A 14,277-nucleotide genomic window follows, 5' to 3' on the forward strand; every position below is an offset into this window, starting at 1 on the left:
AGGTTATGAGTGCAGATGTGATGTGGTCGATCGGGTTTTGTACTGCAAAAAATATCTAAAGCACACGTCGTCCGATAGAACATTCAAGTGTAAGTCGGGGCAGGTTCGTCTACATAAATAAATATGAATCATCAAATATGTTACTAAGCGCAAAACTCAGGAACTAATCGACGAATTTACCTAATTCAAGGCAAGTTTTCCTCAAGTCCCAGGGAATGGTCTGAGAGAGAGAGAAAAAATAATTGTGAGTACAATAGTAAAAACAACACTTATCTTTTCCCATACAAAACGAAGAGAAAATGAAAATACTTGCCCCTATCTGCTAAATGAAACAAAAATGGCATGTTTGGATTACCTCAAGGCATGGTTTTAAATGAAACGATTAACCAAATTAAGCAGAGAGACCTTTCTGAACCGCGAAATACAGAAGTCGATTTAAAGATTATAAACATTTAAGTTTGTTTTCAATTTGTTTCGTAATGCGGATCGCGTATAACCACATTACCAGATAATTCGAAGATGAAAAAAGAAACCAAATCGAAGTAAATGAATTCATTAGTCGCAATCTGATGGACCGTAGAGAATCAAACGGTTGAACTAATAACATCGTGCGATTACACAGCAGTGTGTCAATTGCAAAAAATGCAAGTCTTTATCAAGCAGCTATTCAAGAAACCAATCATTCAATAAAGCGCAATTCAGCCGCGCTAAACAGACGCTCTTTTAATCGAATAATTACCATTTTCCATTCAATTTATATCTATCGCTTTATAAATATGCAGTGGTATTTTTTCTACGTGGTTAAATTAAAAAAAAATGTTTGATATATCATTGTTACAGACAAAAGAAAAATGTATAACGTTTACCCTTCTAACATTTTTAGTTTCCGCCAATTTTAAAGGCAGAAAATTATTAGAAATCATTATTGGAACATGATTACCTTTCTTCTTTATAGTCTCGAAACACTTCGATGAAAAGTTATTTCCATATCATCTCATCTTCTGCTTTCTACAGAGCAGGACATGTTAGTCCAGATGTTGATCCTTATTAATTTTTTACAATGTTAATAAAGAGAACCTTAAAGATTTGATTATGGATAGTTTATTTAATAGAATTAAAAAAAAAAACATTTAATATGACAACTATGTAATGATTTGATATGTATACCTCGCATAAAGTTTTCCCTTTGCACATGTTTATGTCCACTCCTTTGTATTCCAGACTTATTAAATAGAATTTCGGTAACACGAAATTATAATGGTGAACAGTAATAGTTGTTTTTGATTATGTATATACATAGCTTCGCTGAAGAATCAACATAACATACTTGCCGATATATTTGTAATGAACTTTATATAAAACTTAAAAATATGGTATTTTTAGTTTTTTTTTTCTCGATGAAAAATAAACAAAAATATTGACGTTATATATTTAAACTGTTTGCGTACCAATTATTGATCTCATTAAATAAAATAGTTATATCCATCCATGTTACGATTTCATGGTGCAAGTACGAAAAATCGCTACACATCCGATCACTTATCATAACGGAGACTTCGTTTAAAAGGATTAGATTAATAGCACACAGCACTATCAACAGATGGGCACGTAAAAACTCCGAGTAAACTTTTCATCCGCCTGCAATACCGAGAAGTGGACAGTAAAGAGCAATTAACTTCTCGACCAGCGGTCCCGTTATAGTTTTTGCAGCACATCGTTCAGGAGACACCGCGTAGGCGCAGTGACTCAGGGCAAGTATCATTGAACCCGTGTACATGAACTCTAATAAAACTGCAATGCTTATAATTAAGGATGAGTTACACTGGCAATGGGACAATGACAGTAATGTAATTTGCTGCGTGCTGAAGTACTTATGTCGTTTAATATTGAATAAAAACCTTGCCTTTACAAAGACAATAAATATAAAGTGACTAGCTGATCCCGCAAACGTTGTTTAGCAAAAAAAATTGATATTTTAATTTACAAATAAAAAGGGTTGATCGTAGAGGGGTGAATATGGTTGTATGTATTCTTGTATGCTGTATCATAAAAAAATAAAAACAAAAAATTTCGTAAAAAAAAAAAAAAATTAAGTGTGAACAACCTTTATCACTTAGGGGTCTAGAAAATAGATAGTAGCCGATTCTCAGACCTACTGAATACGCATATTAAATTTGGTAAAAATCAGTCAAGCCGTTTCAGAGGAGTTCAAGTTCGAACACCTTGACACGAGAATTTTATATATTAGATTGTTTATAGGTTTAAAAGCTATAAATGTTTGAATAGCTCACTCGTCAGCAAAAAGCTTTAAAAATTTTACACCTATTTCCAATCTTCGTGTTAAAAGCCATCACTATGAAATATGTGCGACATCAGGCCAATAACTCCTGATAGTACAAAGTCTGCAGGGACAGATAATAAACAATAATTAATTGTAATATATAGTTTTGAAAGCGCTTTTTTTACTATAACATTATTGTGTTATTTATTAATTCTGTTACTGTTAATTTTTATATGACATGGTGTAGCATACATTAATTGACAACAAATCAGTTGTACTCTATTCACTTATAACCAATCACCCTGTACACAGAAGCAATGATACGTCTTAATATAGTTATTATTACAACTTGAATCATTAGATGCCGGTATTGAATTGATCCTCTATAGTGTAATGTCTTGACTTAAAGCAACGGGGTTAGAAAAACCCATAACACTCACGACTAATTTTTTCGCTTAATATTATAGTCAAAGTTATTAATTTTCAAGCTTTGTTATTATTTAAATCTTTTACTCTTAAATATTTCTAAATTAACTGCATGATTATTTTGAAAAATTAAAAAAAGTGTTTATTATAAAAGCGAAAATAGTTGACCATAAGATGAGATGTAACAAGCTTTTCTTTTATTTCTAATAATAATCTTGAGTACATTACTATTTTTGTTTAATTCATTTATTTATGTCAGCCGATAGACGCACAAAGCATAGATTCCCCCTAAAAGAACTCCATAATCTTTTCATATTTTTATCACTTTTTAATTCTTCAATAAGTTATGACAATACCATATCATAACGCAGTAATTTTTACTTCACTAACTTTTCTCAAGGTGCCTTTAGGTCCCTTATTGTAGATTGCACGAACAATCTCTTGTATAGTACTAAAATTTTTATCGAAATCAGCATATGCCGTTAAAATAACTAAAAAAGCTACTCTTTTCGTGATTACGGCTGTCAATATTACTGAAAAATAGATATATATGAATTAACTAAAAGGAACTGTTTGCAAAGCCGAACTGTACTGACATTTTTCTTTTAAATCTAATGTCACGTCTAAATGAATTGGTTCAGATGAATTGTATATAACACAGACGTAACAGGTAAAGCAGTTGTAATGAAAATGGTGCAATTTTTCTTCATCCCGGTCAGAAGATTTCACTCGATTCTCTCAACATTCGTGTCTACTTTCACTAGAAACTTGAAAGATAGTAACATATCTTTATACCTTTATAAGGTAACGGGTTTGAAGAAAATGACGCAGTTAAAACCTAATTGATGATAATAATGGTTTCTTGTTTTTAGCACCAGTTAAAATTAATTGAAAGTGACAAGAGCTAAAAAATAAATCGTCGTTAGCTTTTTTGAATAAATAAGGAAAACACGATTTCGTTCTATGTAATATTTGAATAATGAAATACACATTTTTTTTATTTTAATAAGTATATTACGACCCGACGTTGATTTTACGTTATTTACGTCTGCAAGTATCTCAAAAGCTTTCTTTGAAAAACGTTGTTTGCTCCTTGGCACTTTTATTGTAAGTAAAAACGGATTTGATTATAGCTTCATCGGGAGTCACATTATCTGACAAAAAGAGGTAGTCTAGAAAGAAGGCCGCCTCTTTCTCGCGGTAGCGACGTGCCAGTTTAGTTTGTGATCAAGAACGACACCTTGATAAAGGACTTGCTTTGCCCGTGGCACTGGACTGTCAATGAGCGAAATTGGATTCAGGAAGGAAGTAGTTGAGAAAAGGACATTGCCACACTTTTGCTGAGAGTTATGCCTCCTTTTTTGGCCTTTCAATCTTATGATCCACCTTTCGGAGGTGGTTCGTATCCCAAGAGAGGAGACTAGGTGAGGATTTATCCTACAGACTGTCGGCTAGGCATTCAGCGTTTTCCACGTCTGATCATTCGGGAGTATAAGAGGTGACATGGTTGAACATGTCTCCACTTTAAGGGACTTGGGAATCTTCCAGAAGGTTCAAGAGGAATTCGAGATCTGAATGACTTATGTTTTTGATCGTGTCATTAACATAATGATTTAATTAATTTCTCCATTTTACTTTGCACTTTTGTACATTTATCTAGAAATATTCCGTTCATTGAATCGTGACACACGACATCGGTAGTGTATCGCAATCCTCTCCGGAGATCGCTTTGATACGATACTCATTAAAAATTTCCTCACGGACGAAACTAGGAAATTGCTTTACGCATGACATAGAACAATCGCATTGTTCATTACCAGACAGCTTAATCTGATTTAAGGCTGGATGTTTCGGTTATCCGTCATGTATATTACAATTTCCATTCATTATTTAAGATACTTAACACTAATATTGAAATTGGAGAAAAGCTTGCGATTTCTTTTTTTTCCTCTGTACCACCTGATGTTAAGCGATGACGAGGTCTACGATGGTACATGCTTGCTTGGCAAGTAGACGGGCCACATAGCAAAGACCAGGGTAAGCGCAGCGAAGAACATCCACCCTCAAGATGGTCAAACGACCTAGTTAAGGTCTTCGCAGGTCTATCTATGAAGGAGGTTTATCTCCAACAGTCGGCACCCCACGGCTGATGATGATAAATATTACAATTTACATAATTTTACGATTTCACAATTATTCGCCATTAGTAAATATAGAAGGTGACTACATTTATTAACATAATATATATATATAAACATACATATATTCATGCAGTACTAATTGCCTGTGTGTACGATCGCCCATTGTACTTCTCCTTTACTATTACGCAACCGTGTAAATATTTTCTTACGTATACAATAAAGAGTATTAAATTAATTGATGCATGCATGTACATCTGTAAAACGGTGTTTATAACACTGACTAAAAACACATATTTTTAAAACAGAGCCATATCTCGATGAGTATAAATTCGTTCGATGCTCTTAAAAATGATTATTGATCACTGTGTTATTACAAAGATTTATGTATTATATACGTGGGCGTTACCTAGGCGATGAGACTTGTCGCTTGAACCGCTAGAATGTTCAGATATGTCAACATGTTTATGTAATGGTACATAAGAATATTTTTAAGAGATTGTTGTATTGTAAGTTTGTTATAAGAAGAAGTTACTCATGTTGATTTTTAAAACAATTTCTCCGACATTGATATTGATGACTGATGAGCCTAATTATAGCTCTGGTTAACTACGTGTTAAAACACGGAGAATCTCGACAGATTTTGAATGTCCTAGGCGAAGAACTGACGTTAGAAGATGGTTTCGCTACAAGAGGCATATATATTATTAACTATAGTAGAGTCGCGAGAAAAATATCACTGCCTTGATTGGTTTCTCGAGCCAAAATATACTTATCTTCCTTACATACAAAGTGCTTAGTCGCTTGACCATCACGTGAAGTCGGAAAAGATTTTTACATCTTTGCTCTGCACATACCGAGTGAATACGTCTGGGCCACAATAAAGGGCCTTCTCGGGACAAAGAGAAAGTAATAACCCCTGTCACTTCTCTGCGGACTTATTAAGCCGTCGTCTGTCTGAAAGGACAACTAATATTACACTATGGTACTCCAACCTTTTGAAAGCCTTGGTCCTTGCTTAATTTAACGCAAACTAAGCAACATTCTGCCTTCTTTGAACTTGAAAATTTTCACATTGTTATATTTCCTAAGCAACTTTCTCTTTGTTTGTCCTGCTCGTTTTCGGTATCGGGGCATCCAAATAAAACGTAGACAAAAGAGTTGCGATGTACATATATAAAATAAAATTTATTAAGGAAATTCTAATGATAGTCTTAATTTTTTCATAATTTTCTTTTAACAAAGCTGCCATCTACGATTATATTGAAATTTTGGTGTAGGTAATGTGAAAAATAAACGTAAGAAATAGCTTAAGCCTCGTTTCCTCTACCTTAGGTATATTAGGACATCTCATGTTTTTACAGGAATATACTTGATTTGGTTAACAGACGAACTTGTTCAGGTGATCCAAAGATGCTGGATGCGAGCCAGTTCCGACCGGTTCTATTGTAAATTAATGTGGGAGCCTGTTCGGCTGACAATCCAGTGAAATTCCATTCCAGAAAAAATACTAATACTTATATCATTTTACCTCATGTAAAGAGATATTTATTCTGATCAGCGTTCGCTTCATTATAGTTACATTATATAAATGTTATTAACCTGAGTGTCGATAAGCGGTTTAGTGATCGTATTCTTACGAAATCGTATTGCATGTTTCTTATTTCTAGACAGTAATTATTATGTAAAGTCATAATTGCGACCTAAGACATGCGCTTTCCTTCTATTCTAACGACGGTAAGGAACAATGTTGCTACTGTTATAATATAGAACAATATTAGAGACTTTTAAGAACCTAATGTAAGTTGAGGTAAAGCGGCCTTCGCAGGTTTTATATAAGGTTGAGTACATCCCCTCATAGTTATCTATTTGTTACCGAAGGTCTGGGTATGGACTGCAAGTCTTAGACAAAAAGTCAGTCCAGTCCTAAGTCAATCCCTATATCTTCGACTTGTTTAAACGGCGATTTGTTACCAACGGCCTAGGACAGGACTATGCAGGTCTTCCTTAAAAGTGTAGTCCGTCCATCAATCTCCATCTTGACTAAATGGCCATTTCTTACCGAATGTCTAGAGAAGAACTTTGCAGGTCATTCTTAAAAAGGTAGAGTCGGTCTCTTTATATTAATTTTTTTTAAGTGGCGATTTGTTATCGAAGACCTAGAGAAGAACTTTGCAGGTCTTTCATAAAAATGAGAGAATCCGTATAGCTTAAGGAAAGAAACGAACTAAGTTTATCAGATCAAAATAATATATGCATTCAATTAACGCCGATGCTTGTCGTCTGCCTCATTTTATACGCAGCTGTATACAAAGTCAACGGTCATTGGGCCCGAAAAATTGTCGAGTGGCGACCACGAGCCGGTAAACGCAGCGCGTGTAGAGTCCACACGGTAGACCAACGGTCGTGGGAAGTCGCTGGATGCGGAGAGCTTTAGAACGATCATTGGTCAGTGTCTATCGACTGACATCGATCGCCTATACTGGCGGTTTTCGTAACTATAAACTACATTTTAAACCTCAGGGATGTAACTTCTCAACATTCCTTGGAAAGAATGTGTCATCAAGGTCTATTACATTGGAGGAAGAGAGACCGGACGATGCTCTCGTAGCAGTTTTAGAGAGGCCTCCTTGCTGTGCACTGGCATTCACTTTCACAAACCAGATTCCTCGCCCTACCTAACCAAATTTTCAATGATCCCACCAAAGCTACATCGAAAGCGTGTTCCAAAATGAGCTGATTTTATTCTAGTCATAATTAAACCTATCAGAATGTTATACAGAGATTTTTCTGTTAAACTTCATGCTTTTACTCCTATTGCTTTCAAATCACTAAGAATTTGGTCCTAGTCATTTCATTGACCAAGTCATGGTATATGCTCATCTTAATTTTGTGTCTTTTGGTATAATTGATATCCAGGGAAGAGTAAGTTCTACTAATACTACAAGTTTTAAAATTCTTGACATTATTAATGTAAGGTCTTGAAGACATGACCGCCAAATCCTCACAGTTTCAGTATTATTAAAAATAAGGTATATGAAAACTGTACACAATGTATTCACGCAAATAGACATAATAAGTGTATGTATAGTATGAACAGCTTATGTGATTTTTTATGCTTGAGGATTACATGCTATTAAAGTTTACTATATGACTCCAAAAGGCAAGAAGAAAACAGTCCAATCAAACCAGTTCAACAAATGGGATGACAAAATAGTAGAAATGGCTGGGAATACCTGGAAATAGAGAAGAGGATGGAAATAGGGGAGGCCTTTATGGAAAGACACAGACAGGAAGAGTGCTACAAAAATTGTATTGTAAATTTTATAATTTCTATTATGTAAATGTTTAGATAAAAGACTTTAAATAAATACAATTACTAACATGATTTAATTTCTCTACAGATTTTGTATGTAGCCATGGGCTGATTTCTGCTAAAGCAATATTGCACTTTTGCATCAGATCTCTAGGAAATTAAACAATGTAAATTAAAATTATTTAAAACCATCAAAAATTCTTCCTCGATAAACTATAGAGAATCTAATGGTGTTTATGAACAGTAAATTCTGTTCCTATACTTGTAAAAATAAAGTACTGCCTCGGAATTAGTAAAGTATGCCTTTAATTTGTGACAATGATGATTTTAACTACTATAAACAAACAGCAAATTGGTGTCTTTCTGGATTTTTACCAAAAGTAAGCTACAATATGTAATGAGAAATTAAGTCTCACCTATCAATGACTTTAATCTAATTTTTTTACTAGTCAATACATAGCAGCCAATTTATATATATACTTAGCTACTTTTAAAAAGTCAATGCACCTTGGTACATATACATGACCCTAAAATTAATATAATACATACTCTTGCAATACACAGTACATTCAAAATATTAATTGCTATAGTAGTGGTCTATTTTCCATTTAAGTATTTGAGTTACAACACTGCATTAATGTAAACAGGTTCAACCCACAACATTAATTTGTATGGAGAATGTATTAAGTAGGCTACATTCTTGGCTAATAAAACTTTAATATTTATTACTTTTCAGACTAATTTCAAAACAACTAACTGATTATGCATACAAGAAAAGAGCTAACATGGTTTTGGTTGTGAAATATTGGTGGTAAAAATTACACAATAAAAAACTAGGCTGGAATAATATTTCTACAAATATTAATATTTTTTTTTCATTTTTAGTTAATATTTGAAATTTTAATCAATGTGTATGAATAAAGATTATGCAGTTGTCAATTGTTAATGCTTCCTAAATAAAATTAAATAATTAAAATTTGTCATAAAAGTTAAAAATATTAGGAACAAAGTATTGGATATTTTAGTATAGGAGAAAACTTTCATTCATCAGACATATGTAAAAAAGATGATAAAATTCCAAGTAAACATATCTATTAGCTTATATTACTAACCATATGGCCTTCCGCCTTCATACGGCGGCGCTAATTAGCAATTTCATCAAATAAGGAAACAACTTCAATATTCAAGGCAATCCTAAGAAAACTCTCACTAGAAACAAGTGCAACTCACCAACTGCCACTTCGACTTGCGCGTAGGATCAGCGATAGTAATCAAAAGTCTGTGGATCATTTGAACCGTTCCCTCGTAATATACAAGTGCCGACTCGTAGTTCCCCATCAGAGCCATTTCTCGTGCCAGCTTCGTATTCTCGCAAATTTCGCCAACAGAAACTGCCATTATTGTCATTCCCGCTGCGTGCATATAACGATTCTACCGCAAAAATTTTAATTTTCCACTCGAAGAATGGAATCGCGTGTAACATCCAACAAATGAAGAAAAACACTCAACTCATTTTAAAAATTTAACACAATACTCTTTCATTGAATGAAACTTTCGTAATATAACGCTATAAAAATTTTTGGTAATACATAAATAATTTATTTCATGGCCACAGAAAATTTACAAATTAGGACCAAAATTTTAAGACAAAACAAACTTCATCAATTCCGTTGATCAGTCCACAACACGACAAATACGACAGTCAACTATTGCCAACATAACATTCTAACGTACATTGCCATTCAATGTTGCCCAACAGAATAAATACAAAACTCACAATTTCAAGAATTGTTATTTTAATTAATTTTCTTACATATTGAAAGAGTTTTTTCCTTTTTTTCTTAAAATGTTAGGTACAGTATTGTAAGTTATGTTAATTATAAAACTAAATGCGAATATTAATCAGACTAGATTACAAATAAGTGCTTAATGATTTAATAATGGTATAAAATTAAATAAAAAAACCAAAACACGAAAAAAATTTATAGTGATGAAAACATTAAATGTTTTCTCAACAATACGTTGCACATTTTAATTTTTCCTAATGAGGGTTGTATTTTAGTTGTCAAAAAATATCTATCTTCCAATTGACATTCCAAGAAAATTAAAGATTATGCTGGCAGCAACCGGTACGCATTGGTTTGTCGAATACAGATAACATATAATCTTCAAAAGCGTTTATTTTTCTCATTTCACAACCGTCAGATTTCACATTTATTAGTGATAATGACATTAGAATGTATTTTCATGCAGCTGTCGATTTAACGGTACAAATAGGTTTTCTTGCTTTTTTCTAATTTATTTTATGATTCGGCGTGTTTTGAGGCTATTTACATTAAATAATGTGATTTTTAGGGTTTTTGCATCGATTCTTGTTTAATCTATGATTTTGGGTATTTTGATAGCAAGTTCTTAAGAACTTGCTATCAAAATACCCAAAATCAATCGTCCCTATCTCTTTGTTACAAAAGAACTTCTTTTGTAACAAAGAGATAGGGACGACTTTTTAAATCAGAGAAAATGATAAAAAATTAAGTATCTAAAAATTTCTTTAGGTACAAGTTCTGGGGCACAGTACAATCACCCGCCTCTTTCACATGCTTACATAAGTGCGTTTTTCGCTGAATATAATATAGTTGTAGCACAGTTAAGAAAACTGAACTCTTTATTAAATACCGTAAGTTCATGATTACGACTAATATAATTTCTATTTCAGATAAGATTATATTGTTTCTGTCATAGGTTAAGAAGAACTCATTTATTTAATACAAAATACAATTAAAGGAAACAACGGGTTTTAAGAATATTAAGAGTACTTATTTACAGCATTATTAGGGTGAAAATGAATAATAATAGTCAAAGTAACAATAAACATTATATTCATAAACCTAAGTTTTATACATAGTATGAAATATAAATACATCTCCAGTTACATAGATTCACGTCTATTTACATCAACTTTAAGATAGCTATCATCTTGTGTTGCTATAACACCGAAACCAAAAAGTACAGAGTACAGAAGTATGTTTACATTTGCATTATCATTAAAACTTTAATTATATTTTAAATAATTTATACAATTTATTTTAATCTAGATCCAAAAAGGAAAGAGCAATTGAATATTCATAGCATTAATTATGCACTTTGAGTAAATATTGTTTTAACTGTTAATATGTATATATATATCATAAAATTAAGTAAATTATACTAGTTCCAAATATTATTACACTGGAACAATTTTAACACTAGTCTAGGGTATTGCTATTCTTTGGATTACAAAGAAAACCCAAAATATGTTAATGCTAAATGAAAAATATAGTAAACAATGAAAAAAACACTAACAAAATTTTAGAACAAAGAACAAAATTTACAGATTAATTTAGAGTAACAAAAAAATCTATTTAAATATTGAGTTCACTAGTGTTTGGTGCAAAACTATTTTAGCACCAAAATTATAATAAGGTATTAAAAGGAGACAGGCGACTAGGATACATTATTTGAAGAAATGAACACTATGGCGTGGTTAAACAATTATTAATTTAACATTTATACAAAGAATCAGTAACAAATTTTAAGATGGAAACAAAAAGAAATGTCTGTTTCATATGATAACTGGTTTATAAATATAAAATAAATAAGGCCCAAGATTTAGGTGCAACTATTTATAATTATTTAAGTAAAATTAATATTATTTTACCAACTGTATTTAGAAATAAACTCAAAACTTTATGGGTAGAAGGCGTAGGCGTCTTGGATATTTATGTGACAGTTTAGGATAACATAACAATATATGTTAAACAAATAATTGAAATGCCGACACGACATCGATATTCAAAATAAAATTATTTATATGCAAAGGTGCAATATTTTTGGAGAATTGTACGACTTTCCCTATTTTCACTAACCCTTCTAAGGTCGAATCATTCTAAATTGACATACTGGAATATTGCAGACAATTTTAACACTTTATTTCGTTTAATTAAAAATACAATTGCATAATGGTCAAAACATACAAAAAAAAAAAACATAAATTTTGTAAAAAGAATGTTAACAATTAGTTGTAAATTTAATTACAAAAGCTATACAAATTACCATTTATATTAATCATAACACGATTGAAGTAGTCATAGCATTGCTTTGTACATTTTTGATTATTAAACCTTTAAAAATCGTTTGAAAAATATAAATTTTATATTATTTGAAGAAGCCCATAAAAAGCTCGTGTCCGGACAATATCAATTGTCATTTGGTCGACCTTAACATGATTGAGGTGTACAACAGATAAAGGTAGAATATTTTTTTCTGAAAATATTTATATTGGTTAGGTATAGTTTGTTCTTGCTATAAATATTAAACTCTATATAATAAAAAAATGAATTATCCACACACATTTGATAAAACCGAAAAATAGTATAATGTCTTTTCCCTCTTGTGTTAGTCGACCAAATGTACCATAAAACCTCTTACAGTACCCAGCGATAAATATTGCTCAGTGACCTTTGGAAAGACACAATCGGCTAATTTCAGCTTCGTAGAGCACTATCTTTGTCCCACACTCCCTATGTGACGTGTTGTCAGTCGTTGTATATCGTGCGACAGAGATAACGCTCTACGAAGCCGAAAATAACCGATGGTCTCTTTCCAAAGGTCGATGTCTATTCGATCGATCGGTATTTATCGCTGGGTACTGTACAGGCTTTAATGGTTCAATGTAATATGACAATAGAATTTAAAATGTACTTATTTTGGATTATGGAATAAATCGATAAACGCTATATATGTAGTCAATGTTTTTTCTTCCGATAATTTATATTTTTGAAGCATATCACAATATTTGATGGTCCATAATTTTCTTAATAATTGCAACTTACATTTTTAAGAAGTCCTACAGTCCAGCCATACCTTAATTGATGAAGCATTGTAAAACGACCTTTCTTATTGGCATTAGTAATAAGGGGATAATAATTCAAAGAAGTTATATATGTAATCTTAATCGTAATTATTATTACAGAAAGTATCCATTTAAGTATTCGATATAGATATATAACATTCACGTATTTATTTTGATATTTAATTAATTTGTTAGAAACTAAAATCAAACCGGGGTCGCCTATAATGGCAGCGTTGAACTTTAAATATGAGAAACATTGTTCATTGTTTTGTCTGGATTGCAGTAGTCGATTGGGTTCAGTTAGTCTTTTCATTTCAAGGAATATTATTATAACAAAAATTACAAGGTTAATCATATGAACGATAAAAATGAATATTTATTTTACGAAAATATTTATGTGATTAATGTAGAATGTTTCTTATAAATAAAAATGTCTAAATGAATAATGTCTTTTCTGTTTAATCCTGATTAGCAATAAAATAAATGTATTATACGTTTATAAGTAGCATAGTATCAATATGAAGTATTACACGTGTATATCTGTGTAATGTAAATAAGAAGGGAGTTCCCTTCTTATAGACAGACTTACTACTACTATTCTTACATCGTATTCAACAAATAGAGTAACACTGAAAAATGAACAGATTGTATCATCATAATATTCCCGAATTTCTGTACTACTACGCTATAAACGCGAAGACAAAAGAAAAAAAAGGGGGGGGGGGGGAGGTCGTAATTATCGTTTTGAGAAGCGACGCTGATGCTCTTTTTTTCTCGACCTTCACCTCGCCGCACACCGCCGCAAATATTTAGTGATAATGAGTTGGGGATTTAAATGTGAGACAGAGGGTACCTTTTTGTGGTTCCGAAACATTTTCTTACTTTTGTTTTCTCTATCTACCCAGAGGGCGTGGCGTATTTTTGTATTGATATCTATTTAATCTGTGGTTTATTGAAGATGTAAAATAATTCAAATTTAAAAAAAAACAATTGCCTATCCCTTTCATTTGCTTAAAGTCAAATTGAAAGTTAGCGTTTTAACTCTGTCAAACGAATATTATAATAAATGCTTTACAACTGTAGAATGTTGCCACACCATTTAGTGAACGAAGAAATTGTAGAAATTTTGTATTATCGTATATATTCTATTTCTGGGGTATACCTGGTGTAGTATGTCTGTCTCACTCGCACAAGTAGTTAACTGTCTCACTCCAATTTTTCATTA

At 32.1% G+C, this 14,277-nt stretch overlaps 1 protein-coding gene across 1 annotated transcript in view; it reads right to left on the bottom strand.

The window, feature by feature from the left end:
- Kat60 (Katanin 60) overlaps positions 1-9,846 on the bottom strand; it is a 45,056-nt gene extending 35,210 nt beyond the window's left edge. Inside the window, exon 1 of the mRNA XM_068763395.1 lies at positions 9,392-9,846. Within this exon, the coding sequence (XP_068619496.1) occupies positions 9,392-9,583 (192 nt within the window). The 5' untranslated portion in view covers positions 9,584-9,846. The remainder of the gene's footprint in view (positions 1-9,391) is intronic.
- Positions 9,847-14,277: the final 4,431 nt, after the last annotated feature.

This window comes from Battus philenor, unplaced genomic scaffold (assembly GCF_028537555.1).
Source record: "Battus philenor isolate CCGP_79_NKW_IND1 unplaced genomic scaffold, ilBatPhil1.0.hap1 SCAF_18, whole genome shotgun sequence".
In the NCBI taxonomy this organism is placed as follows: Eukaryota; Metazoa; Arthropoda; class Insecta; order Lepidoptera; family Papilionidae; genus Battus; species Battus philenor.